The following is a 25165-nucleotide window of genomic DNA, read 5'->3' on the forward strand; positions in this document are numbered from 1 at the left end:
AGCTCCTGCCCCTCTTGGCCCACCCCACAGGCCTCTTGTGAACTCTGTCCTGCGGCGGACTCCAACAGAAGTCAGCCGGAAAGTGCTTTCTCGATGCTCCTTCAGGGACTGCTCGACCTGACTGCAGGGGACCCAGGGGTGGATGCTGGTGCCTGGAGCTGGGAGCCACAGGGCCTTGGTCCTCTCCTCTAGCAGAAAGTGGTTCCAGACCTCCCCCGCTGCAGCACAACAGAACAGAAAAGGAGCCAACTGGGATAGAGCAAGTTCTGCTAAACAGCCAAAGGCTCTGGGACGGGACGCCGGACTGCCTTGGAGGTGGGTGCAGATGGCTACAGACGGCCAATCGTGGGGGTCCCCCTGGGAGAATCCTAAAGCTGCTCTAAGGGGTCTCAGCCACATAGCATCCTTGTGTGACTCAGCGCCCTCCTGGGGCTCCACTGGCTACTTCTGCTCCCAGAAAGGCAAATGGATCTTGTAGAAATCCATGGTGGTTGATGCCACTTTGTCCTTAAAAATAGATAGAGTTTGTACAGTGAATCGATTTCAACCAGCAGAGCCTGAGCCGAGAAGAGTCCGTCCTGGGGAAGGAGAAGGCACTTCTCACACCCTCCCTGGGGTGATCCGGGCTGGCTGCTTCTTGGGCCCCTCGGGGCTCCGCTCCCTCTGGCCCTGGGATTCAGGCCTGCTTCCTCTGGGAAGCACGCTGGCTCCAGCTAGCACCGCCCTGCGGCCTGGATGCTCGGGACCCTCACAGGGTGGTGGACGGCAGCTTCCTCACCCGCCGCTGGGCCAGGATAGACGACTCGATGGGCTTCAGCTGAGGGGTGGGCTTGGAGCTGTTGAGCGCTGAGTAGGTAGCTGCCATGGCTCCCTGGGAGACAAGGGGGACTCAGTTCACGAGGATGGGAGGTACATGCGCTCCAGGGCCGAGCCAGCCCCTCCCAGGGTTCTATAGCCCACCCGGTCCCCTGTTAATCCTGCCTCGGTGGTTCTTCATGGTCATGAGTCCTGCCTCCTCCTTCAGACTGGAGGCTTCAGAGTGCAGGAGCTGTGCTCGCCCCCAAAGGACTAGGGGCCACGAGTGCACTCTCGACACCCCGGCATGTCAGACGGGGGCTCCCTGGGGAGAGACGTGCGTGGCGTCTCCTGGCTCTAGCCCCCTGAGTCCTCGCCCACGGAACCCTGGCTTGGGCCCCTGCGGCCCAGCAGCCGAGGGTGGTGGTACCTTCACAAGCTGCAGGTCCTGGTGTGACAGCTGGCTCTGCGGAAGCTTGTCTTTCTGGGTGATCCACGGGTGCTGCAGGACCTGCTTGGCTGTGAGGCGCTGGTGGGGGTCCACGTGCAGCATCTTGGACACCAGGTCCTGGGGAAGAGCAGGCAAGGGGTTGGTGGGAGAGGCTAGCAGGGGAGCAGAGTGCTGGGCCTGGCTGATGGGGAATGGCTAAGGCAGCTGTTTCCTGCAATCTCCCGCCTGGACCCTTGCAGTAGCCCTTGCAATCCATTCTCCACGCTGCTCCAGGGCCTCCTCGAGTGGCACATGCCCTTTTTGGGGATTTCTTCCTGGAAGGCCCTTTCTTTCCTCTTTCACCGTCTAGAAGCCAGGCAGGAAGGTGGGAAGAACCAAAGGCTGGGGCTGGGAAGGATCAAAACCTCACTCTGCTGCTCATTGACTGGATATCTGGGGCAAGTTACTTTGACCCTCTGAGTCTCAGCTTCCCCTCTGAGAAACAGGATGACAAAAGTACCCAACTCATAAGGTCAATCAGAGAAGGCAATGGCACCCTACTCCAGTACTCTTGCCTGGAAAATCCCATGGGCAGAGGAGCCTGGTAGCCTGCGGTCTATGGGGTCGTGAAGAGTGGACACGACTGAGCGACTTCCCTTTCACTTTTCACTTTCATACATTGGAGAAGGAAACGGCACCCCACTCCAGTGTTCTTGCCTGGAGAATCCCAGGGACGGGGGAGCCTGGTGTGCTGCCGTCTCTGGGGTCGCAGAGTCGGACACGACTGAAGCAACTTAGCAGCAGCAGCAGCATAACGTCAATGTGAGGGGGTACTGTTCACTAAGGATTCAACCCAGCGTCTGACACAGAGGCTCCCACCACTGGGACCTGTTGTTTAGTACTGAAAGCACAAATGTTCCCTCCTCTGAGAAGGCCTGTCTGCCTGGTGGCCCGTAGCCCCGCCTGGGTCTCCACTGCCTATACCTCTGACCAGGAGGACCTGCCTCTCTGTCCTCTTGTGTGCAAACCTGTCTGTCCCCTCACACTAAGCCCCCACAAGGCAGGGGCCGTAATGATGCAGCCCTCTGTCCCCCTTCAGGGCCCAGAACACAGGAAGGGCCAGTGAATGATCACCAAGTTGTCCAAACAATACACGAGATAGAGGGCAGGGGAGGGGGAGCAGTCTGCCTGGGAATCTTCCACTTGCAGAAGCACAGCAACAGAGGTTTGTGGAATATTCCACTTGGAGAAATGAGGCTGCCAGTCCCCTGTCTGTGAAACGCTGAAAAGTCCTGGGATGGGACCCTGCCTCCCCAGCCCTGAGTGAGCAGGGTCCAGGCCTTACAGGCTCACCTTGGCTGTGTCCGAAACCGCGTTCCAGTTTCCCCCGCTGAGAGTGAACTTGCCACTGCCGATCCGGGTCAGGATTTCCTCTGGCGTGTCACTGGGTCCATTGGCAAATGGAGTGTATCTGGAGGAAAGTCCACCCGGTGTGGGTATGGCCTCTGGCCTCCATTGAGGCAGCCGGGGTGGCGGGGGGCAGACTGTATCTCCCCCTTCGGAGTGGGTGCCCCCAAAGGCTGCACTTTCTCCCCAAGGTGGAGCTCCCAAAGGCAGCACCACATCCCTGTCTCCAGCCCTTCCTGAAGCAGGGATGAGTCTCTCCCATCAGACAAGCACCACCCCAGCCTGTACACTAAGGCTGGAGGAAGGGGTGGGGGCAGACGGGGTGCAGGCCAGAGGGGCACTCACCCCGCCAGCATGGTGTACAGCAGAATGCCCAGGCTCCAAATGTCGCAACCTTCATCATAGCCCTGGCGCTTCAGGACCTGGCAGGAAGGCGGGCAGGGGAGGGTGGTCGGGCTGAGGGGCACATGCCTGCCTGCTACTCCCCAAAACGCAGGACAAGGGTCCCAGGCGTGGGCTGATCCTGCCTTGGTACTTGGACTGAGACCACACAGACTGGAGTCCTGGACAGCGTGGGGCCTCTGGAAGGGACACAAGGCCCTCGTGCCAGGCGCCCCCTCACTCTTGCAGCTGAGGAGGCTGGGCCGCTCACCTCGGGTGCCACGAAGTTGGCGGTGTAGCAAGGTGTCATGAGGAGCCCGTTCTCAGCCCGCAGCTGCTTGGCGAAGCCAAAGTCACAGATGCGCAGGCACTCGGGATTCCCACTCTCGTCCACGTAAAGGATGTTGCTGGGCTTGAGGTCCCTGTGCACGACCTGGGGGCAGGGGGCCAGGTCAGTCCTCCAGGTGGGCAGGCTGCCGGGGCCCAGGTCCACTGCCAGGGCTGGGAGAGTCAGAAGATGGGCCCAGAGAGGGGGCAGAAGGACCCAGAATCTGAAAGGGGGGAAGGGGCTGCCAAGGGGCCTTGCTGCTGCTGGTGTTATCAACCTGAACCCTCTAGGTCAATGTCTGTGTGCGTGCACATGCTCAGTTGCATCCAACTTTGCAACCCCATGGACTGTAGCCTGTCAGATTCCTCTGTCCGTGGAATTTTCCAGGCAAGAATCCTGGAGTGGGTTGCCATTTCCTACCCCGGGGGGTCTTTCTGACTCAGAGATCAAACCCAAGTCTCTTGTGTCTCCTGCATTGGCAGGCGGGTTCTTTACCACTGAGCCACTTGTCAGCTCTAACTTCACTGTCCACAGTGAACTCCTCAAATCTGCGTGCCACACAGGTGTGTACATGCACACATGCTAAGTCGCTCCAGTCGTGTCTGACTCGAGAACCCACGGACTGTAGCCCACCAGACTCCTCTGTCCACTGGATTCTCTAGGCATGAATACTGGAGTGGGCGCCATGCTGTCCTCCAAGGGATTCTCCCAACTCAGGGATCAGACACACCCATGTCTCCTTATGTCTCCTGCATTGGCAGGTGGGTTCTCTACCACTAGCACCACCTGGGAAGCGGGGGACCACACATGTGACCTAACGGCAACTCCATTCTTCCCATTGCATGGGTCAAAATCTTAGAGTCATTCTTAATTCCTTTTTTTCTCATATTCCTCAATCAATCCATCACCAAACACAGCTGGGTCTACCATTAAAATATATCCAGGGACTTCCCTGAATAGTGGTCCAGTGGTTAAGACTTTGTGCTCTCAATGCAGAGGGCCTAGGTTTGATCCCTGGTCAGGGAACAAGATCTCACACACCATAGCTAAAGATTCGGAGTGCCACAACTAAAACCTGGTACAGTCAAATAAATAAATGTTTTTTTAAAAATGTCCAGAGCCCAGGCACTTCTCAGCCCCTCTACTAGCAGCATGCGGATCCCAGCCATTATCATCCCTCCCCTGGATTACGGCAACAACCTCCTAACCGGTCTCTCTGCTTCTGTCTCATCTCCTATGGCCTGTTCTAAACAGAGCTGCCAGAGTGATCCTGTTAAATGTAAGTCAGATCATGTCACCTCCAAGGGTTCCCCTCTTAGGAAGAACAGTCTTTACAATGGCCTGGTGGCCTCACCTCCTCTCTCCCCTACCGCTCACCCACATCGCTGGCACTCTATCACTCCTTTCCTTGCTCAGCTGGCTTTGGCCACACCAGCCTCTTTGCTCTTCCTTCAAAGTGCTAAGCACACTCCTGCCCCAGGGCCTTTGCACTTGCTATTCCCTTTTTCTGGAATACTCTCCCCTTAGGCATCTGCCTGGCTCATTCTCTTATTTCTTTCAGGTTTCAGCTCAAATTGTCACCTTACCAATAAGGGCTTCCCTGGACCATTCCACATGAAATATAAAACGCCACCTGGTCCATTCCATATAAGACAGCAACCACAGACCAGTACTCCTTACTCTCCTCACCCTGCTTATCTTTACCCACAGCGTTTACCACTGTTGGAGAGTCACTTCATCGTCTTCAGAACCCACCCACTGGAATGTAAGCTCCATGAGTGTTTGGCTCACTGCTGCATCCCAGCATTAAGAACAGTTCCCAGCACACAGTAGGTATTCAATAAATGCCTGCTGAAGAAATGGACAAACGACACTACCGAGGCCTTAAGCACATGACCCTCCCCTGGCCCCATGTACTCGTGTGTAACCGGAGGAGGCTGATGCATCCCACTTGCTTTTCATCCACACCCTCTCCCTCTGCATGGTTCCATTCAGAGTCACTAACTCACCTAATTATTGACAACTCTCAGATCTCCGACACTAACCCGGAACTTTTCTGAGTCCAGCATCACACAGCTGCTGACCAGATGGCAACCACTGAATGTCCCCTAGCCCCTCAAGCCCAACAATCCCAGACTAAACTCATTTTCACCTTCCTTCTCCCATGAGCTCATGGTACCTCCCTGAGAGCTGTGAAAAACCTTCATTGGCTCCCTACTACTTCGGGATAAAGCCTGAAGTCCCCATTCTGGTATGGAGAGCTGAGCTGTCCTTTCTAGCCTCATTGTCCACCACATCCCTCCAGTGCCTGGAGCTCAGGTCAGAGAGGGGTCCTTCAACCGTGAACAGCCATATCTCTCTGTGGAATGCCTGCTCACCCCCAGGACCCAGAATAGGGACTCGCACACAGCAAGCGCTACGTGAACTCTGCCGTGAATGAATGAACCACACCTCCGAAGCAGAGGAGACCTTACACGTTAGATCGGCTGAATCTCACCGGTTAGTTGGCTTTATGAGGATCCCTGCACAGTCCCTGTGGAGCCAGGCCAACAGGCTCCAGAGGCAGCTGCTGCTCACTCCAGCTGACAATCACTACGCAGCAACTCGGGCCCAGGTTTCAAAAGCAGCCAAATTACCAAACCAAGAAAATACCCGCATTGCGCAGGCCAAACGCAGCCACTGAGTCACAGGCTGTGGCTCTAGTGGAGCTGTGATTTCAGTCAGGAGGCAGACGGGCTGCGTGTGAATCCTGGCTCTGCCGGCAGCAGCTGTGTGATCATGACGTGTCACTCAACCCCTCCAGCCTTTGGTTTTCTCACCTGTAAAATGGGGCTGATAAGAGTGCCCAGCCCCCAGCGTTACAGGAAGGCGCATACAAGTTATGTACCAGGAGTATGTAGCGCAGGGCCTGGAACATGACAGCCGCTGCCACAGTAACCCCAGCACTTCCTGGGTGAACCCCACCCTCATGCTGGATATCAAGATACAGAGAGAGCTTGTTAAGAAGCCCTTAAAAACTAGAGGACAAGAAGGGCAGGAAAATGAGGCCACAGATGTTGTCCAAAGCAGCAGCCAATCATGTGCAAGGGAGAAGCACAGACTCTAAAGCCAGTTTAGCTATGAGACTTTTACTTAAGCTCCCAGAGCCTCAGTTTCCTCACCTATAAAATGGGTGACCTAATACTCACACCTTCTTCACAGATTTGTTGAAACAGTTAAGTGAGTGCATGTGTAAAGTACTTAGAATCTGTCTGGCCTGCGGAAAGTGCCCTGTGATGCCAGTGGCAGCAAAGTGCTCTGTCCTCGCCAGCATCATCGGAGAATGTGCATTAGGGCACCTGTGACCAGCCGCACACACACAGATAAAGGGTGAAGTTCTACATAAGTCGTCCGGTTAAACAGAGAAGTCAAAGTGCGAAGCACTATTGAGTTCTCAGACAGGCTGTTCTCGGCACCCTGGGGCCCTGAGGAAGCTAGAGACTTGAAAGGGCTCCACATATTAAACAAAGAACTCTTGCAAAATAAGATGAAAAAAAGCAGACGACCCAATTTCACTTAATGGATGAAAGACTTGAACCGACTTTCCATAAAAGAGGCTGTCCAATGGCAACAAACCGCCAAAGAGGTGCTCAACTTCACCAGTCATCCGGAAAACGTAAATTAAAAGTACTATGGCATACCACTCCTCATCTCTTAGAGTGGCTATAATTAAAAAGATGGAAAATGCCAAGTGTTGGCAAGTAGCAGAACTCTCACACACTTCTGGAGAGTATAAATATGTAAAACAACTTTACATATTGACACCCAGGTTATAGTGGACAAGTGTTCACAAGAGACAAGTGCAAGAATGTCACGGCAGCGTTACTTTTCATAGTCAAAAACCTGGTAACAGAGACTTCCCTGGTGGTCCAGGGGCTGACTCCAAGCTCCCAGTGCAGGGGGCTCTGAACGCAGTTCCGTCTCTTGTCAGGGAACCAGATCACACAAGCCAAAACTAAAGATCCCGCATCCTGCAACCAAGACCCAGAGCAGCCAAAAGAGAAGCAGAATCCTGAATATCATCAAAGTCTTACTTTATCAGCTTTGTGAAGCAATATGCCGAAGGGACCAGCATCACTATCAACTCCTTCGTTCTTGAATACCTTCTTTAAAAAATAAATAACTAAACTAGTAACCATCCATGTTCATTAACAGCAGAAGGGATAATTAAACTGTGGTCTATTCACACAGCAGAAACCACAGAGCAATGAAGCCACACATCATCACAGGTGCCTCTCAGAGGGAGTGCTGAGTGGCTAAAGTCAGATACGAAAGAGCACATTTATATCTAACTAGACGTCAGCTTAGCATGGTTATCTTTGAGGAGGGAGAGTGGAAGGGGCTCGAGGGGGTTGGGGGGAACTAGAAATCTTTCACCTCCCACTCTAGAAAGCCCTTCCCTGAGGAGTTCCCTGGTGGTCCAGTGGTTAGAACTCCCAGTTTTCACTGCTGAGGGTGTGGATTCAATTCCTGGTCAGGGAACTAAGCTGAGAGGCACAGCCCTGTCTGCTCTGGGTGCTGGTTACGTGAGTGTCTTCACTTTTTGAAGACTTATTGAATTGTACATGATGACCTGTTAATGTGATATTTCAATATGAAAATAACATTAAAACAAATAGGAGGGCCCAGAACTGGTCACCCCCTTCTCATTCCTCAGCTGTTATGAGATTTCTGGCTTCTGGACCACAGATGCTGCCAAAGTGTAAACGGCTTGAGAATCTCCCTCCAAAAACCTCCATGAGAGCTTCCAATTTCCTCATCATCTTCCCCTAGTATTTGGAAAGGGCCAGAAACTTTAGAGGCAGCTGGTAAAGAATCTGCCTGCAATGAGGGAGACCTGAGTTTGAGTCCTGGGTTGTGAAGATCTCCTGGAGAAGGCTACCCACTCCAGTATTCTGGCCTGGAGAAACTTTAGGGCCCATAGGTTCCAAAATCCCAAAGATGTCCTTTGGGCAAGAAATAATTTTCTCCCATGACACCTCTACAGAGTGAATGTCTGTACTTGGAGCTCACCTACCCCTCATAGAGAGGCTCACTACTTTTGGAAGCAGCTCTCACTCTAGAAAAGCCCTTCCCTGGCTAACTTCCTGGTGGTCCAATGGTTAGGATTCTGAGCTTCACAGCTGAGGGTGCAGGTTCAATCCCTTGTTGAGGGAACAAATATCCTATAAGCTCTGAGGCACAGCCATCCCTGCTCTGAGCTTTAGGTGGCCTGCTGGAAACTCACCACTTCAGCTCTATCTTCTAAACCTTCTTCGGGTGATGCTAGCTAGTACTCATGTGAGAAAAAAACAGGAAAAGGCACCCTATGTACCGTCTGACCTGACGTATTTCCATATCAGTCTGTTTGCACTGGTCATTTCAAAACACAAAACCGCTTCAAACACGGCCATGCAGTAACCAAACTAGACCTCTGGTGATAAGGTAAAGTTCTTTTCCACAAAAGAATCCCCCTAACAAGTTAGACAGAATTACACATTGTTATTGTTGCAAATTCTAATAAATGATTGATTCAGGGAAATGTCACGAAAGGCTGAAACCACTGCATGAAAGGTTGGTGAGGCTCTCCATGACACACCTCACACCCACCCACTGCCTGACACCCGCTCACCCATCCCCAGACCCATTCAGCCAACCCCTGATGACTAACGGGGGCAATGAGACACGGGCTCCCGGACACGATGCTGTGCGAAGTTCACTGCACCTCCCGTGGAGTGCTTTTCGACTCCTTGCTCCCAAAAAGAAGTTGAAGTGAAACCTAATTAAGACTTTGGAGCACCTTGCTGTTTACAGGAAATATAAGCAATAGAGAAACAATTAAAATGATGCCACAAGGAAGCAAACACATTCAGAATGAGGGACTGGGACTTCCCTGCTGGTCCAGGGGTTAAGACTCTGTGCTGCCAATGTAGGGTTACGGATTCAGTCCCTGGTTGGGGAACTAAGATCCCATGTGTTCTGCAGTGCGGCCAAATAAATAAGTAAATAAGGTGGGACATTCCACAGAACTGCTCTCTTCAAGAAGTCAGTGGCATCCGAAAGGGAGGTTTTACTATGGAGGTGACGTGGAGGTACACACTTAACGAAACTCATCAACTTGTACACTGAAGATCTACTGTAGGCAAATTTTATCTCAGTTTTATAAGGGACTTAAGGGGTGTGATAAGTGAATGAAAGGTATGAACCTTGCAGAGATTGTGAATCCAATAAACAAACTGCAGAAAGGCATTTTTGACATTCGGGTCAGTTCTCATGAGGTGGATGAATCTGGAGCCTATTATACAGAGTGAAGTAAGTCAGAAAGAGAAACACCAATACAGTATATTAACGCACACATATGGAATTTAGAAAGATGGTAACGGCAATCCTATATGAAAGGCAGTGAAAGAGACACAGATGTAAAGAACAGACTTTTGGACTCTGGGAGAAGGCAAGGGTGGGGTGATTTGAGAGAATAGCATTGAAACATGTCTATTACCACATGTGAAATAGATGACCAGTACAAGTTCGATGCATGAAGCAGGGCACTCAAAGCCAGGGCTCTGAGACAACCCAGAGGGATGGGGTGGGGAGGGAGGTGGTGGGGGGGCTTAGGATCGGGGGACAGATGTGCACCTGTGGCTGATTCATGTCAATGTACAGCGAAAACCACCACAATACTGTAAAGAAACTGGCCTGTGTTTCCAGCAGCATTTCCGCCTACACCCACTTCCTCTTGTCCTGACAGCTGAACCCGCAGCCAGATTCCTCCCTGAAGCCTTGAAGCTCCCACAGTGATCTTGCTGCTTCCTAACTCAAAACCACTTTGCATCTGTAGCTCCCCACCCAAATTTCTCAGTCAAACACTCTGGCTCCCTTCTTCCCAGGCTGTGTGACCTTGGGCAAGTGAGCTTACATCTCTGAGCCTCAGCTTCCCTAACTATAAAGTGAGGCCAGGAACAGCATCTACCTAATAGAGTTGTGAAAATCAGTTGAGATAACGTAAGAAGGAACTCAGCATGATGCCTGCCTAGGTCCTGAATAAACATTCCTTTTCACAGTGTGGCCTTATCCATCCCTCTGTTCCTTCCTTACCTCCGTCCACTTGCCCACTCACCCATCTCGGGTCTCCCCTCTGTCTGGCTGGTGGAAGACTGCCACTGTCTGGGCCAGTCATGGTCCATGCATTCTGCTGATGGTAAGACCCCAGGCCGCCCCCGGCCCCAGGCCCACTCGGCGCCCCCCTACTCAAGACTTACCCCCTGGGAGTGCAGATACTCCACGGTCTTGCTGATGGTGTGCAGGACGAAGCTGGCCTCGCGTTCCGAGAAGAACTTCTGCCGTAGGATCTTATCCAGCAGCTCCCCTCCCCGCATCAGCTCTGTCACCAGGTACACGTGTTTGCCGTCATCATACACCTGCCAGAGACCTCGCCGTCAGGCCCCTCCCCTCGACGCCAGGCCTGGGCTCCTTGGTCACCAGCTCGCCGGGCCAGGGAGGCAAGACCTGAGCCGGGGGCCTGTGTTCTGCTCTGGGTCTCATCACCCTGGCAGGGCTTTCACCTGGGCCCCTGGACAGGATGCTGGCTCTGTCCTGAGGGCAAGAATGCTCTCAGAGAATGCCAGCGTCACCCAGGGAGGGCACCTGGCGCAGCCAGACTAGAGGCGCCTCAGTGGACCTCCCATCCGTGAGCAGAGGAGGGTCAGAAGTCAAAGGAATGGCCACCCTGAGACCCGCCTGAGAATCGAGGGCCCGTGTCCCCACCCGACCCTCAAGGACTCCCACTGGCCTGCTTCCCCACCCTACCCTCAAGAACCCCCACTCACATCTTTCAGAGTGATGATGTTGGGGTGCTGCCCGTACCGCAGAAGAATTTCAATCTCTTCCGAGGGGTCTCGCTTGCTCTTGTCAATGACCTGAGGAAAGGGGTGCACGTGGTGGTGTTGGAGGATCAACTCCAGAGTCCCGACCTGCCACAGAGCCCCATGCTGCAGGGCGTGTAGTCTCAGCGGCACACCTTTCACCCAACCTGCCGCAGAGCCCCATGCTGCAGGGCGTGGAGTCTCAGCCGCACACCTTTCACCGGACCTGCCGCAGAGCCCCATGCTGCAGGGCGTGGAGTCTCAGCCGCACACCTTTCACCCATCCACAGAGCTTTCAGCACCACCCCTCCCCGACCAGAGGACCAGGGCTACATCACCCGCCACCTCCACCCCAGCCGAGCGGCCTGGCCTGGACGAGGTCACGAGGCTCACCTTGACAGCATACTCCGTGTTGGTGGCTTTGTGGACGCAGCGCTTGCACTCCGAGTACGAGCCCACACCAATCGTCTCTTTCACCACATAGCCATCGCTAAAAACCAGGTTCTTCCCATGTAATTGCTGCAGGAGACCAAGAGGTGGGACTGATTATGTGCTCTAGAATGGAGAGTCATCTCCCAGAACCCCAGGCCTTGGGCCCCTGGAGGTGGCACTGGGCAAGAAGGAAGCCCGGTGCGCTGCAGTCCTTGGGGTCACAGAGTCGGACACCCCTTAGCGACTGAACAACAACAGGAGGCCTGGGGCAGAAGACCTGGCCCTCTCCAGGCCTGTTTTCTGTACTCTGCGATGGGCACACTTGCTGGCTCCAGGCGCCTGGCTGCAGTTTGTGGTCAGCGGGTGCTGGAGCAGGCAGGTAAGGAGCCATGCCACACACACGGAAGAGCTGGAGGCTCTGAGAACCCAGGCAGGCCTGAGGGGCACGGGAGCCCGAGCCAGGTCCCAGCCCTGCCACCTCCTGTGGCCGTTGGCCGGTTGCTTCCCTTTTCTGGGTGACACAGCCCCCACCTTGTGGGATGTCTCGAGGCTCTAAGACATTAACTGTATCAAATGCTTCTGTGATGCTGAGTGGGTAACAGGCACTATTCTGAGCCCTTTTCACCAGGTGACCACACAGCCCACACACGGCCCTGCTGCACGTCTGTTCGCCTCACATCCAGTCTGGTTTAACACTTGTCTGGGACCAAGATATCCCAGTTAGATAATAAATCACACAGTCACCCTAACTTTACACATAACTTTGTGCTATATAACTCACATAATCCTTGAAACAACCCTCGAGGAAAGGTTCCATCATTACCCCCATTTACAGATGAGGAAACTGAGATACCAAAGTGTCCCCTCCACAATCCCCGACCTTGGAAGCTCTGACCCAGGCAGTGAGCTCCAAAGTCTCCATTCTTGCCTCTCAACTCTAAATTTCCCATGGAGTTCAGACAGTAGGCAAGTGGGAGACAGTGGGACGAGATCCGAGTGCCCCCCGCACCGGTCAGGTGCATACCACCAACCTGGGTATGCTCCGGCCCTCCAACATTCTGGCTCTGAGTCAAGAAACTCACAACCTGGAGAAGGGAAGGGCTACCTACTCCAGTATTCTTGCCTGCGAAAGTCCATGGACAGAGCAGCCTGGCAGGCTACAGTCCATGGGGTCTGAGAGAGTCAGACAGGGCTAGGCAACTGAACATACAGACACACGGGGCTCATTAGGACCAAACGTGTGTGAAAGGAAAGCAGATGGTGATTCTTGAAAAATTCAAATTTCAGAATATTTTTAAAATAAAGTTTCAAAGTACTAAAAAAAAAAAAGAAACTCATAACCACGCTGCTTTCCCTGTTTTACAAGTGGGGAAACTGAGGCTGAAGGAGGTTGAGGTGCAGTGGGCTCCCCGGTGGCAGCAGGGTCTGCCCCCAAGTCTGTTCAAGTTCAGTGCCTGTGTTCTCAGCTGTTCTACCTTGTGGCTTCCAAGAAGAAAAGGACAGCTGAGAAGTTTCTCCCGCCCCTCACCTGTACCACCGCGTGCAGGGGTGCCTGTGTGGCCCGAGGCTTGCCATCGTCCTCCATTAGGCCAGTGGCCACGAAACTGAAGCCGCGGAACAGCTGATGGGCACCGGCACTGGGGGGGATGCCTGGGGAGTCTGCAGAGGCAGGAGGGGGGTGTGAACAAGAGGAGGCACCCTTGACCCGAGATAGCCCAGAAGCTGGCCGGGATGGGAGCCTGGGCAGGACCTCTCATCTCTGGCTTTAGCCCATCTGCCCGTGTGTGTTCAGACAAGTCCAGCCCTGTCATATAAGAAACAGCAAAACCCCTCACATCCACCACCTGCCCAGGCCAAGGCATTTTATCCATTCCTGGAGGCCTCCTTGTGTCTGGTCTGCCCCTTCAGGTCCATCTTCTCTGCAGCAGCCAGAGGGAGGGTTCCAATCACAAGTCTGTGCCCTGTCTGTACCTTTCCTCTGCCCTTGGGCTAGCCCAGGCAATGAGGTGCTTGTGATCTTAGCCTCCTTTCGCCCCACTCCACAGCTCAGCCACGCCCAGCTTCTCAGATCCTTAGAGGAGACTCTAAGCCACTGGATGTGCTGTTCCTGATAACTAGACAGCCATTCCTTGTCCATCCTCTGAGGCTCAGCTCACACACTGTCCTCTGAGAAACCTGGCCTCACGCTGCTCCTCCAGCCCGGTGCCCCTGTTAAGCTGCACTTGCCGAGCTGCCCGGAGCTGACTTTGTCTCTCTCCCACTACAGCCTGAGCCATATGAAGGCGGGGCCTGGGTCTTACTTGTTCACCACCAATCCCCGCATGGCTGGCACACTAAGGGACCTGGTACATACTTGTCAGATAAATAAAGATGGGACAGACTGCTTGGAGAAGTGACAAGTTCCCTGACATCAGAGACGTGCAACCCACAGTGAGAAAAGCACCCCTCTGCTAAAACTTGTCCCTCTAGGAGGCCTTTCGGAACACTCCTCCCCAATATGTGGCCAAAACACTAGGATTTACCAAGTTCCCTCTCAGAAGCCCCCTCCTTGGCTTCTATCTGTAATCCATGGGTCTGCGGCTAAGTCCGTGTTCCGATGCGTCACCGAAGCCCAGTTGTCAGAGCAGCCAAAGCTAATTCCCACGCTTGCCCCTGACCTCTGGGCACCATCAGCCCTGCTCTGCCGGACCGTTCCCACCTCGCGTGATTGCCAGGTCAGATTCCTCACCCTTGACGTGAGTGGGAGCCTGATGTCTGGTCTTTCCAGTGGGCTGAAGGTGCCCAGGGCCAAGGGTCCTGACTTTTCTATTGTGGCCCACTCACTCACTCACTCCCACCCCCTTGCCCAGGCACAAAGAAGCCCATAGAGCCCCAGAGTGGGACCGCCAGGCTGAATGAGACAGGGACAGAGTCAGAGACTCCCCGCCTGTCTGCCCACACACCTGGGCCTGCTCAGCCCTCAGGGCCCCTGCGCCCCAAGAGGCCCCTGACTCCCCGCTTCCCTCCTGGGGAAGGGAAAGCCCAGGACAAAGTCAGACGAGGGACGCACCCTTGGGCGTGCGGGACGTGAACTCAGTGTCAAAGTAGAAGGTGTCATCAGGTTGCGCCACGGCCGGCTTGAAGGGTGGCTTGATCTCACGCCGGTACAGCTTCTGCAAGGTGGGGTGGGCGCCCTGGTTACCTTGGCACCCCCACAGCCCGCCAGCAGCCCCACGCAGGAGGAGGAGTCAATGGCCTGGACGGAGCACAGGCTATGCAGACAGGGCATAACTGACCGCCCTCGGGAGGCCAGCCTGTGCCCTCAAGGCCACGCTGTCACCTCTGCTTCACGTCGGAGGCGCGAGTCAGCAGAAGCCCCCTCCTACCACAGCCGAAGCCCTGCCTGGGGCCCAGGGTGGGCAGACTCACTCACATTCCAGTCAATGGTGGAGTAGAAGACATGCCGCTTGATCTCCTCTGCCCCATCAGGGCCGGAGCCTGCAAGAGCCAGGATGAGGGCCTGCCTCAGGGCGTGCCAACCCCAGACAGCCGCCCTGGCCTCCGAGCGGCTGCACCTCACTGGGGTCTCGGGCCAGGGGCTCAGCTCACGCCACCCCAAGTCCATCCAGCCATCATCCTGAGGCCTACAGACCACTCAGCATTTTCCACTTTCTGGGGCCTCTTGATGATCAGGCTCCCATGTACTGATGGGAGGAGGGTCCAGAGAGGAGAAGCTAGACAACCTGTCCAAGGCTAAAGTTGGGACAGGTCAAACCTTTCCTGAGATCTGCAGGGGGTTCCCACCTCCCACAACCCTGCACCAACTTAGGCCTCATCTCTGCTGCTCTTAGCCCATCGCCTTTGTCAGCCACCAGACAGGCTCTCCCTCCTTTCCAGCCCAGACGCCTGGATGGGACCTTACAAAGCTGGTCAAGGTCCAGGTGAACCCGGGAGCCAAGGAGCCAACACATACTGAGCAGCTACTACAGGCACGTTCACGTGACTTCATTTAATCCGTGAAGCTTGAGACCACTGTCCCTGGTGGAGATAAGGACCTCAGGCTCCGGGGGGAGATGTCAACTGCTTTGGGTCACTCTGCTCACAAACAGCACTCATCCGACCACAGTAGCTGTGGAGGGACCACCGCGTGCCAGCAGTGGGGTCCCGAGCCCCGGGCGCCTGAACTCGTGCCCCTTCTCCTGAGCCAGCAGCCTTGGCGGAGGAGCCGTGCCGGCCTCTGTCCTCATCCCCAGGGGGAGTGGAGATGACTCAGTTCCTGCTTTCCCCCAGACACAGGTCACCCCCCCGCCCCACGCTCCACACATGGGGCCAGAAGGCAGGGTGGCCGCCGGCATTGTCTGCCCACACAAAGGACAACGGCTCCTTTCAGCCCCAGATGTGGCCCCGTGGCCTAGGCCACAGCTGTACCCGCTCCCCTCCCCTGGGCTGGGGCTACTTACCAAGCCGGTTGGCAGGATTCCGCTTGAACAGGGCCCGCAGGAGGCTCTGGGCTTCCGTGCTTAGAAACTGGGGCATGCCTAGCTTCGCCCTGCAATGGCCCCCGGGTCTCGTCAGGGTTGAGCCCCGCCCTGGAGGCCCCGTCTCACCTCCCGCCTCTGTCCACGTCTCATTTCCAGCTCAGTCCAGACAAGCCGTCCACTAACTTCCCTCCCAGAGACTTAGGATTCTCCACCCACAGGCCCCTGTGGGTGAACAGGGGGCCCTAGCAAAAGTGCGGCACTCAAACCAGCGGAGTGTCTCGCTCTTGGAGGATGTCAGGATAGGTGGGGGGTGTTAGTCTGGTCCCCAAACGAGGCCAAGAAGAGGAGACACCTGGAGGTGTCAGAGAGGCTGGAGCTTACTTCAGAATCAGAGTCATAGTCTCCTTCCGGTCTTTCCCCTGGAAGGGCAGGGAGCCCGTCAACATCTCAAACTGCAGGGAACAAGGATCCGTTCAGGCTCTGGTCCCGCCCCTCAGGCCCCCCACCTCCTCCCACCCGGGCCAGCCGCTCAGCCCCCCGCCCAGGAGGTCCACCTGGATCAAGAACTGTGTGTGTCCCTCCCCTCTCCATCAATCAGACCACCAGGAGCAGAACTAGGGGTCTGAGGTTGGGGAGAGGCCCAGTATGGGGCAGGGGGCACCCCAGGTGGGGCCAAGCCCGGAATCCTTCCAAGGAAGGAAACTGCAGCTCGGAGGAGTGTGAGGCCAGCTTAGCTATGAGAGGACAAGAGAAGAGCCTTAGAGACCAGCAGCCACCCTCCCCTGACCCTGTGCCCCACAGGTGGGGAAACTGAGCCCCAATGCCTGGGTTGGATGCTGGGTGCTTTACCCCTGCCTGGGCACTCACCATCAACACCCCATAGGACCACCAGTCTGCACTGTGGGTATGGCCCTGGCGGTTGACGACCTCGGGGGCCATGTACTCCACCGTCCCGCAGAAGGAATAGGCCTTCTTCTCATGGTCGATGGCCTCCTTGCTCAAACCAAAGTCTGTGGCAAGAAGCACAAGTGGACACACCTTCAGGACCCCCTGCCTTCCTCGCTGCCACCCCTGCACACCCATGCCCCCCTGCCCAGAGGCCTGAGGGCATCACCGCTATGGTACTCAGGAGGAAGCCGAGGCCCAGGGGGGTGAGATGGTCTGCTCAGCATTACACAGTGGGGACCTGGGATTCAAACCCAGGTCATGCCAGGCCTGGACTTTTGACCACTTCTAAGTGCCTGGCACAGCCTCTCAGGATAAGCAGATACCCTAGCCCTCAGCCCAGGTCCATCTAGAGCCCATCCTGCCCTCCCCTGAAACCGGAGGGGCAGGTGCCCTCCACTCACCAGTGAGTTTGATGTGGCCTTCCTCATCCAGAAGGATGCTGCAATGGAGAGAGGGGGTCAGGGCCCCTCCGTCGTGGGCCTTTGGTGGGGTCAGGTGACGCCACGGGTCTGTAGGGGCTGGGCTCAGCCCAGGGAAGCTGGTCCACCAGCTCCGGCTGATGAACGGGTGGGTGGCGCAGGGACCGGTGGTGCCGCACAGGAGTGTTGCCTACCTTTCCGCTAATTCTTGAAACAACTGTGTGAGGTAGGTACCTACATGGCCCCATTTTAATGATGGGGAAGTTAAGGCCCAGGGAGGTTAAATAACTCCCCCAGTCAGAGAGTTAGGAGGTGGCAGAGATTAGATTTGAATTCAGGTCTGCCTGACTCTGTGCTTCCCCGGTGGCTCAGATGGTAAAGAATGTGCCTGCAGTGCAGGAGACCCAAGTTCGATCCCTGGGTCAGGAATATCCCCTGGAAAAAGGACTGGCTACCTACTCCAGTGATCTTGCCTGGAGCATTCCAAGTACAGAAGAATCTGGTGGGCTACAGTCCAAGTGGTTGCAAAGAGTTGGACATAACTGAGTGACTTAACACTTTCACTTTTCACTTTCTGCCTGACTCTAAAGCCACATCTCACTCCACATAAGCACCTGCCCCTGGCTCCCAAGTTACCACTTGAGGATATTTAGATGTTAAGGAAAATTCTACAGAGGGTCATATCAAGGAAGGGCCTTTAACGGTGGCATCTCAGATGTCATACTGGATTAGCAAAAAAGATAGGCAACGCCCAGGCACAGAGGTACCTGGTGCTTGGTGATGGCAGCCCTAGTGATGAGGCAGCCCCCCAGGCGAGCCTGCCACCACCACTCTGCTCCACCCACCCGTTCTGGGGGCAACCCAAGAGAGGGGGACTTTCTCAGGGGGAGTCCCCCCCAACCCCCTCAGACTGGCTGTGCTCTAGAAGAGGCTCCTGGGGCCTGCCTCTGCACACCCTAGGGAGCTGGGCAGAGCTGGGCCTTCACTCACTTCTCAGGCTTCAGGTCTCTGTAAATGATGCCTAGACTGTGCAGGTGGTCCAGGCCCAAAGCCAGCTCAGCCAGGTAAAACTTCACATCCTCCTCCGTGAACATAACCTGCAACAGGCGGGAGGGGGCTTCAGCCGGGATCACCCCTTTCTCAGGAGCTGGGGCACTGGGCAGTCAGCAGCTTCCCCGTCCTCCTCAGAGATTCCATACCCCTTCTCTTGATGAAGAGGTTTGAAGAATGAACTGACTAATATGCAAGTCGCTCATGGTAGCGTTGAAAGGCACATAGGGAAAGGCTGGAGACAGCTCAAGGGTCAAGCAGTAAACTGAACCGTCTCCTTCCCACATAACGGAGTGCTATGCCAGCCATGCAGGGTTCCCAGGTGGTTCAGTGATGAAGAATCTGCCTGCCAAGCAGGAGACATGGGTTCAACATCTGGGTCGGGAAGATCCCCTGGAGGAGGGCATGGCAACCCACTCCAGTATTCTTGCCTAGAAATTCCCATGGACAGAGGACCATGGCAGGCTACAGTCCATGGGGTCGCAAAGAGTCAGACACGACTTGGCAACTAAACAAAAATGCAACCATAAACTAGAACAAGGATCCCTCTATACGGTGGATGGCTACAGATCCATCGCCAAGATAGAGGCGCCAAGTCACTCCAAAATACCCTGCCATGAAGAAAGCCAAGTACAGTATATATAGAACGGTATTCTGCATGTAAGAAAGTAGGGGTCAGGATTCAGATCATACATTGAATTGGTTTGTATTTTTTTCCCAAAGAAACATGGGAAATTTAGAAAAGAAAAATGTTTACCTAGACGAGGGAGTCGAGAGGGCTGGGGTGGGAGGAAGACTTCTCAATGGATATTTTTCTTCTCAGTCATGTATTATCTATTCGATCATTCAAACAGCATTTTAAACATTTGAAAACTTTGGTTCTCTTCTAAAATTTAATTTGCATTACTGGCCTCATTTTTATATCTGGCTCAAATTCTTATATGTGAGTTCAAAAGCCTTTTGGGTAACAGCACATAATCCTAAAGAATTCAGCTTTCCAGGTGGATTTGGGCTTCTCCGAATCCTCATAACCCTGCCCAGGGAAGCCCTGAAAAAAATGGAAGTGAAGGGGTTTCCCTGGTGGTCCAGTGGTTAAGAATCCACTTTGCAATGTTAGGGGCACAGATTTGATCCCTGGTCTGGGAAGATCCCACATGCTTTGGAGCAGCTAAATCTGTGCACAACTGCTAAGGCCAAGCTCTAGAGGCCACGAGCTACAACCACTGAAGCCCATTCACCCCAGAGCCCGTGCTCCACAATGAGAGAAGCACCACAAGGAGAAACCCAAGCACTGCAATGAGTCACAGCCCCCACTTGCAACTAGGGAAAGCCTGCGTGCAGCAATAAAGACCCACCACGGCCAAAAAATAAATAAAAACTCGCAAATAAATAAATCTTAAAAAAAGAAAAAAAGAAAAAGAAGCAAGGAGGTGAAGAGGTGAGAGCCACGCTTGGGTTCCTAGAATCAGGGCAGGATCACATCCTGGGCCTGATTCTCCTCACCCATCTCAGGGAACTCTCAGAAGCTCTGCCAGGGAACGGCCTCTGTCCCAGAGTGGGTCAGGGAATGCTGGGCAGGCCTGGGGAGTCCCAGGTGGAGGCCTCACTGTCGCACCAGCTCCATCCGGGGCCCTGGCAGGGGGTGTCCGGGTGTCCGGGTGTCAGCTCACCTCTTTAGAGAGCCGGGTGAAGAGGTCCCCGCCGCGCAGGAAGTCCAGAATTAGGTAGAGCTTGCCCTCGGTCTGGAAGGCTGGGGAGGCGGGAAAAGGCCATGGAGGAGCCAGCTGCGCCCTGGGCCTTGTCCCTGTGCCTCAGCTCCCTTGGTCTGCCAGGCGGCAGGTGGGGCAGTATACAGGGGAGGCAACAGCCCCCCAGCAAGGGCAAAGGCTGGCAGGCGGGGTGCGAGGTCAGCGAGGGTCTGTGGTCTTACCGTAGTGCAGCTTCACCACAAATGGGTGGTTTACATCAGCCAGGATGTCTCTCTCCATTTTGGTCCGAACACGGTCACGCACTGGTCAAAGGAAGAAGGGGCTTACCAAAGGTCTGGCCACCCTGCACAGCTCTGCCCCTAGCCTTGGCTAAGAAGGACTCTCTTTTCTACTTGTTGCTCATGTCTCTCGGCAGTGCCCAAGACTGGCCCTTGGTGCCCTGCCCATCTCTCTAGCCCTGTCGCTAGCTGTGCCCCAAGGGGCCATTCGATCCAGCCAGTCTAAGTAACCTGTTCCTTGTGTGCCCCCAGCCTCTGCCCCTGTGGCTCCCCCTGAGATGGCTTCATCAGCCCCTTCTCCATCTGGCATAAAAATCTCCAATTCCCAGACTTCCCTGGTGGTCCAGTGGTTAAGACTCTGCGCTTCCACTACAGTGGGCGTGGGTTCGATCCCTGGTTGGGGAAGTTCCACATGCCATGCGGTGTGGCCAAAAAAAGCAAGAAAAAAAACCCCCGATTATAGCTGGGGGTAGACTCCCTGGGCATGAATTTCAGACTCGTGGGTCTGAGCAGGCACCTCACCCTTTTTTTTTTTTTTTTAAGAATAAAAGTCCCTAGGCCATTCTGGTCATCAGCAGGTTCTCCTCTGACTCAGTTCAGGCACTCTCTCTTCCAGGAAGCCTTCCTTAACCTGCCAAGCTGAGCTGGAGCCCTCTGGACTCCTGCTCTATGTCCCCCTTCAGAGCACCTTTCACCTTCTTGTAATTTTCTTGCTTCCCTCACCAGACAAGGCTGGGACCATGCTGGATTAACTCCCCTCATCACTGCTTCCCAAATACACCTATCATTTTTCAAACTATTAATATCGCTCTACAGTTCTGTTCAGGCATAGTTCCTCCCTTCTGGGGTCTTTCCTCTATGCTTTCAGTCTGGGGAGAAGGCCTAACTCACCCTCTAAAGGCACAGCTCACCTGGCTACTCCCATGGAAGCCCCTCCTGTGTGAGGCTGAAACCCAGATTCTCCTGGGTCCCAGCACCAACTGCACCAGCCTGTGGGGTCCCACACCCCCTCCCCCATCCCAACCTGGGAGCCATTCACAGCATCTTTCTCCTCCCATCATCCCTCCTGAGGAAGGATTCCCATCCCTACCAGGCTGGTCTTAGAGCACCACAGCTAAGTCATCCTACAGCCAGCCCACTGTGCCCACAGGAACCCAAGGCCAGTACCTCCTATTCTGCCCCCACCATCCTAGCTGGGGCCCACTCCTCCTGGTCAGCGGGACCAGGCTGGTCCCCAGGCTGATCGAGGAGTCACTGTCCAGTCCAAAGCCCACTCGCAATTACCCTCACACCCTCTCTAAGTCTGGGAATTCTAGACGTGGGCTCAGCTCCCTTCTGAACCTCTCCATCCATCTCTGGGGCCCTGCCTTGACTCACCCTCTCCAACCTGCCCAACTGCCTCGTTCCCTGGGTTCTCTCCTCTCCTCTCACACTCTCTTCCACTCTGAGAGGTCTCCCTCAGACTCTTCAAACATCATGAAGCAATTCTGCTCACAGAATGCCTCTGCCCAACCACGGTGATGCCTGATATCTGAAGCCCTTGCCCCCCCGCCGCCAACACACTGCACTCACCCCCTGCCTCCTGCCAGACGTCCTTCAGCTACAGACACTGGCACTTGGCTTAGGGGGGTGGGAAGAGGTTAATCCCCGGAAGTCTTTTCTTCTGAATGGATCCTGTCTTTGCCATCGGGGTGGTGGGAAAGAAGGAGGGGCTGAGAATAGGCCTGTTTCTGTATCTTCAGACCAGGTATTCCTGGTGAGAGAGCTGTCTCTCCCATCAGACCCAAGGGCCCTGAGAGCTGGTGTCCTCTGCCCTCTATCTCTGCCCAGCCTGAGGCTCTGCGGGGAGGTGCCCTCCACTCACCTTTCAGCGTCGCCTTCTTTAGTACCTTCATGGCGTACAAGTGCCCACTGTCAGGTCGGGTTACCTTTCGTACCAGGAAGACCTTAGAAGGCATTGGGGTGGGGGTGGTGAGGGGGAAGCAGAAGAGAAGATGGGCAGGGGGCTGAACCTGCCAGCTCACATGCCCCAGGTCCCAGGCTGACCTCCAGCTTCCCTAAACACCAGGTTGCCCTTGTGTTGCCCCTGGGTACTACAGTGACCTCTCTCCTCCTCCCCTCAGACCGGTCAACCTTTGCCCTCTGATCCTTTGAGCTCCAAGGTGGTCCCCCTACCCCTACTGTGACATGACCAGTGCCGCCCTCCCAGCTATGGGCTCGGGACTCACTTTGCCAAAGGATCCCTGGCCCAGGACCTTGAGGAGCTCAAAATGGGATGGGTCGGCCTTCTCTGAGCCAGCCTTGACATGGTGCGTGATGGAGATCTCCTTGAGAACGCCCTCATCCTGATGGAGGAACAGAGCTGGTGAGCACGGTGGGCCCCATCCAGGTCAGCACAGGGCATGGCCCCCCATCCCGAGATCCTGCTCCCGCTGGATCTCAGCAGACAGGGTCCTGCAGGACCAAGCAGCCAGCTACCCTGGAAAATGGGGCCTCCCAGTTCATCCATATCAAAACCCGGGGAGGGCCAAACCACCAAGGTGCCGGGTCAGGCGAGCTCATATTGCTCCTGCTGCTCCAGCCTGGTCAGGCCCAGAGGAGTGCCCAGGCAGGGCTGGGCTGAGCCAATGCCAGGCTCTGACTGAGGCCTACAGACCTGCCCCAGGTCCTCCCTGGGAGGCTCCCCTCCCGTGGCTACAAAGGTTTTGGTTTTGCCACAATAGGAAGTCGAGTTTGCTCGCGTACTGGAAAGGCACAGCTGGGCTTTTGTTTCTGGCCAAGATGGAAGATGGGCTCTCTCTGGTAGAAGGACAGGGCTAAGACACACAAGGACACAAAGTCGCCACCTCAGACTCCCCCTAGCAACCCAGTAAGTGCCGGCCTGGGGTGGGGGGAGCAAGACCGGAGACTCTCTGCGCCACCCTCTGACACTTCCTTCACACAAGTCTACTAGAAACTCCTTCCAGTCCCAGATGTTCTGGAACCCCTCTGCTCTCCCTCCAATCTGTGGATACCGCCCTGGAACCCGGAAGCGCCTCCTCACTTTCCCAGGAAGCAAGGCTGGACAGGGTCTAGTCACCCAGGAGGGTAAGGCATGGGCAAGGAGAACCCAGAGCCAGCTGTTTCCAAACTGGTTACCAGGGCACCTGTTCCAGGGGCCACCGTCAGGCCAGGCCCAGACATCTGGGCACACTCACCGAGTCCTGCCTGGGGCCGGGGCCAGGGCCAGGGCCAGGGCCGGGGGCAGGCAGGGAAGTCTGGCTGATCCTGGGCCGCTGCTTCCTGGGCAGCCAGGGGAGCAGGGCCCAGAGCCGCAGACGGGGCGGCTTGGGATCCTGCTCCATGCGCCCGGCAGGGCCGAGGCACCATGGCAGGAGCAGGCAGCGTCCGGGGCTGCTGCGGAGGTGGCCAGGCCCAAGGCGGATGTGCAGGGTGAAGGCGGGGGCTGGGCCAGCCCAGGGCCACCAATCACTCAGGGCCTGTGGTTTCCCAGCTCCCTTACCACGCTCCCTTCCTCTCTCTCCCCCACCCTCCCCATTGCCGGAGGGCTGCCCTCTGGCCCTCCCCGCCATCCTCCCTGTGGGCCTGCAGAGGGAAAGCCCCATATGCCAAGCCAGCTGCTGAGGAGGAGACAGGTGCCCAACAGGCAGACACAGGGACCAGACATGTTCAGGCAGATGAGGAGGGATACCCAACAGGCAGAGGCAGGCTCCCTACAGGTGAAGACAGATGAAGGCGCACATCCAACAGATGGGTAGGAGAGTCCCCGTGCCCAGCAGGCTGGGATGCACGGGGCCATGCACCCAACGGGAAGGAGGTGGGAAGAATACACTTCCGACGGGCAGAGACAGATGGGGACGTGTACCCAACACACGGAGGAGGCAGGAAGGGACTCACACCCAACAGGCAGAAGTGGACAGGGACTCACCTACCATGGAGAGGCAGATGGGGGGGACACATTCCAACAGGCAAAGATAGATGGTGACATGTACCCAACAGGCAGAGACAGATGGGGATCCAACAGGCAGAGGCAGATGGGGGCTTGCATCCAACAGGTGGAGACAGATGGGGAATATACTCAACAGGCAGAGACATAAGGGACACGACACCCAGCTATGTGACATGGACCCAACAGGTAAAGACAGGCGCTCATGGAGTGGAGACAGACAGGAAGCCAACAGCAGGAGCAGGAGGGCAGCGGTCAGAGGCCCAAGGAGGCTGACAGACACCCAGGGCAGACACACAGGCACCCAGAGGGTCAGACCCTGGACTTGAGGAAAAGAGCTCTGGGTTCTTGCTGGTCCAGCTGGGGGAACGTCACCTGCAAAACCCCGGCACGTGAGAGAGAGCAGTCTGGTACCCGTGGCCGACTCATCTCTGAGGAATTCCATTTCTTTGGGCTTTCCGTCCCATGCCAGGGCCTGAGAGGGGCCCAGGATCAAGTCACTAGACGGAGACGGATTACACTGCTGAGTGTAATCTGAGGACTCTGACCCTGACCCAGACAGATATCCCAAAGCTGTCATGCCCCACTTCAGGAATCAGACACTGAGCCCCACCGGACAGCGCCTCCCCCAGGCTCACAGTGAACTGCTGGCAGAGCTGGCTCAGACCCAGGTCCTCTCCCTGGCCGCCGCCTGGCCGGGGG

The 25165-nt window shown here is 55.5% G+C and overlaps 1 protein-coding gene and 1 non-coding gene across 2 annotated transcripts; one reads left to right on the top strand and one right to left on the bottom strand.

Annotated features, from left to right (window-relative positions):
* Positions 1-304: 304 nt before the first annotated feature.
* RPS6KA1 (ribosomal protein S6 kinase A1) lies at positions 305-24965 on the bottom strand. Its single transcript, XM_052655940.1, has 21 exons — positions 24839-24965; positions 22746-22862; positions 22382-22463; positions 20461-20541; positions 20201-20280; positions 18471-18577; positions 17463-17500; positions 16981-17123; positions 16495-16565; positions 16093-16181; positions 15066-15130; positions 14703-14805; positions 13182-13312; positions 11615-11740; positions 11186-11275; positions 10619-10777; positions 3285-3446; positions 2978-3054; positions 2579-2696; positions 1226-1363; positions 305-871 (listed from the first exon to the last, which is right to left on the bottom strand). The coding sequence occupies exons 1-21, from the start codon at positions 24890-24892 to the stop codon at positions 749-751; spliced, it is 2154 nt and encodes a 717-aa protein (XP_052511900.1). The 5' UTR covers positions 24893-24965; the 3' UTR covers positions 305-748.
* TRNAE-CUC (transfer RNA glutamic acid (anticodon CUC)) lies at positions 4291-4367 on the top strand. Its single transcript has one exon. It is a non-coding gene; the product is annotated as a tRNA-Glu (tRNA).
* Positions 24966-25165: the final 200 nt, after the last annotated feature.

This window comes from Budorcas taxicolor, chromosome 2 (genome assembly GCF_023091745.1).
Source record: "Budorcas taxicolor isolate Tak-1 chromosome 2, Takin1.1, whole genome shotgun sequence".
Lineage (NCBI taxonomy): Eukaryota > Metazoa > Chordata > Mammalia > Artiodactyla > Bovidae > Budorcas > Budorcas taxicolor.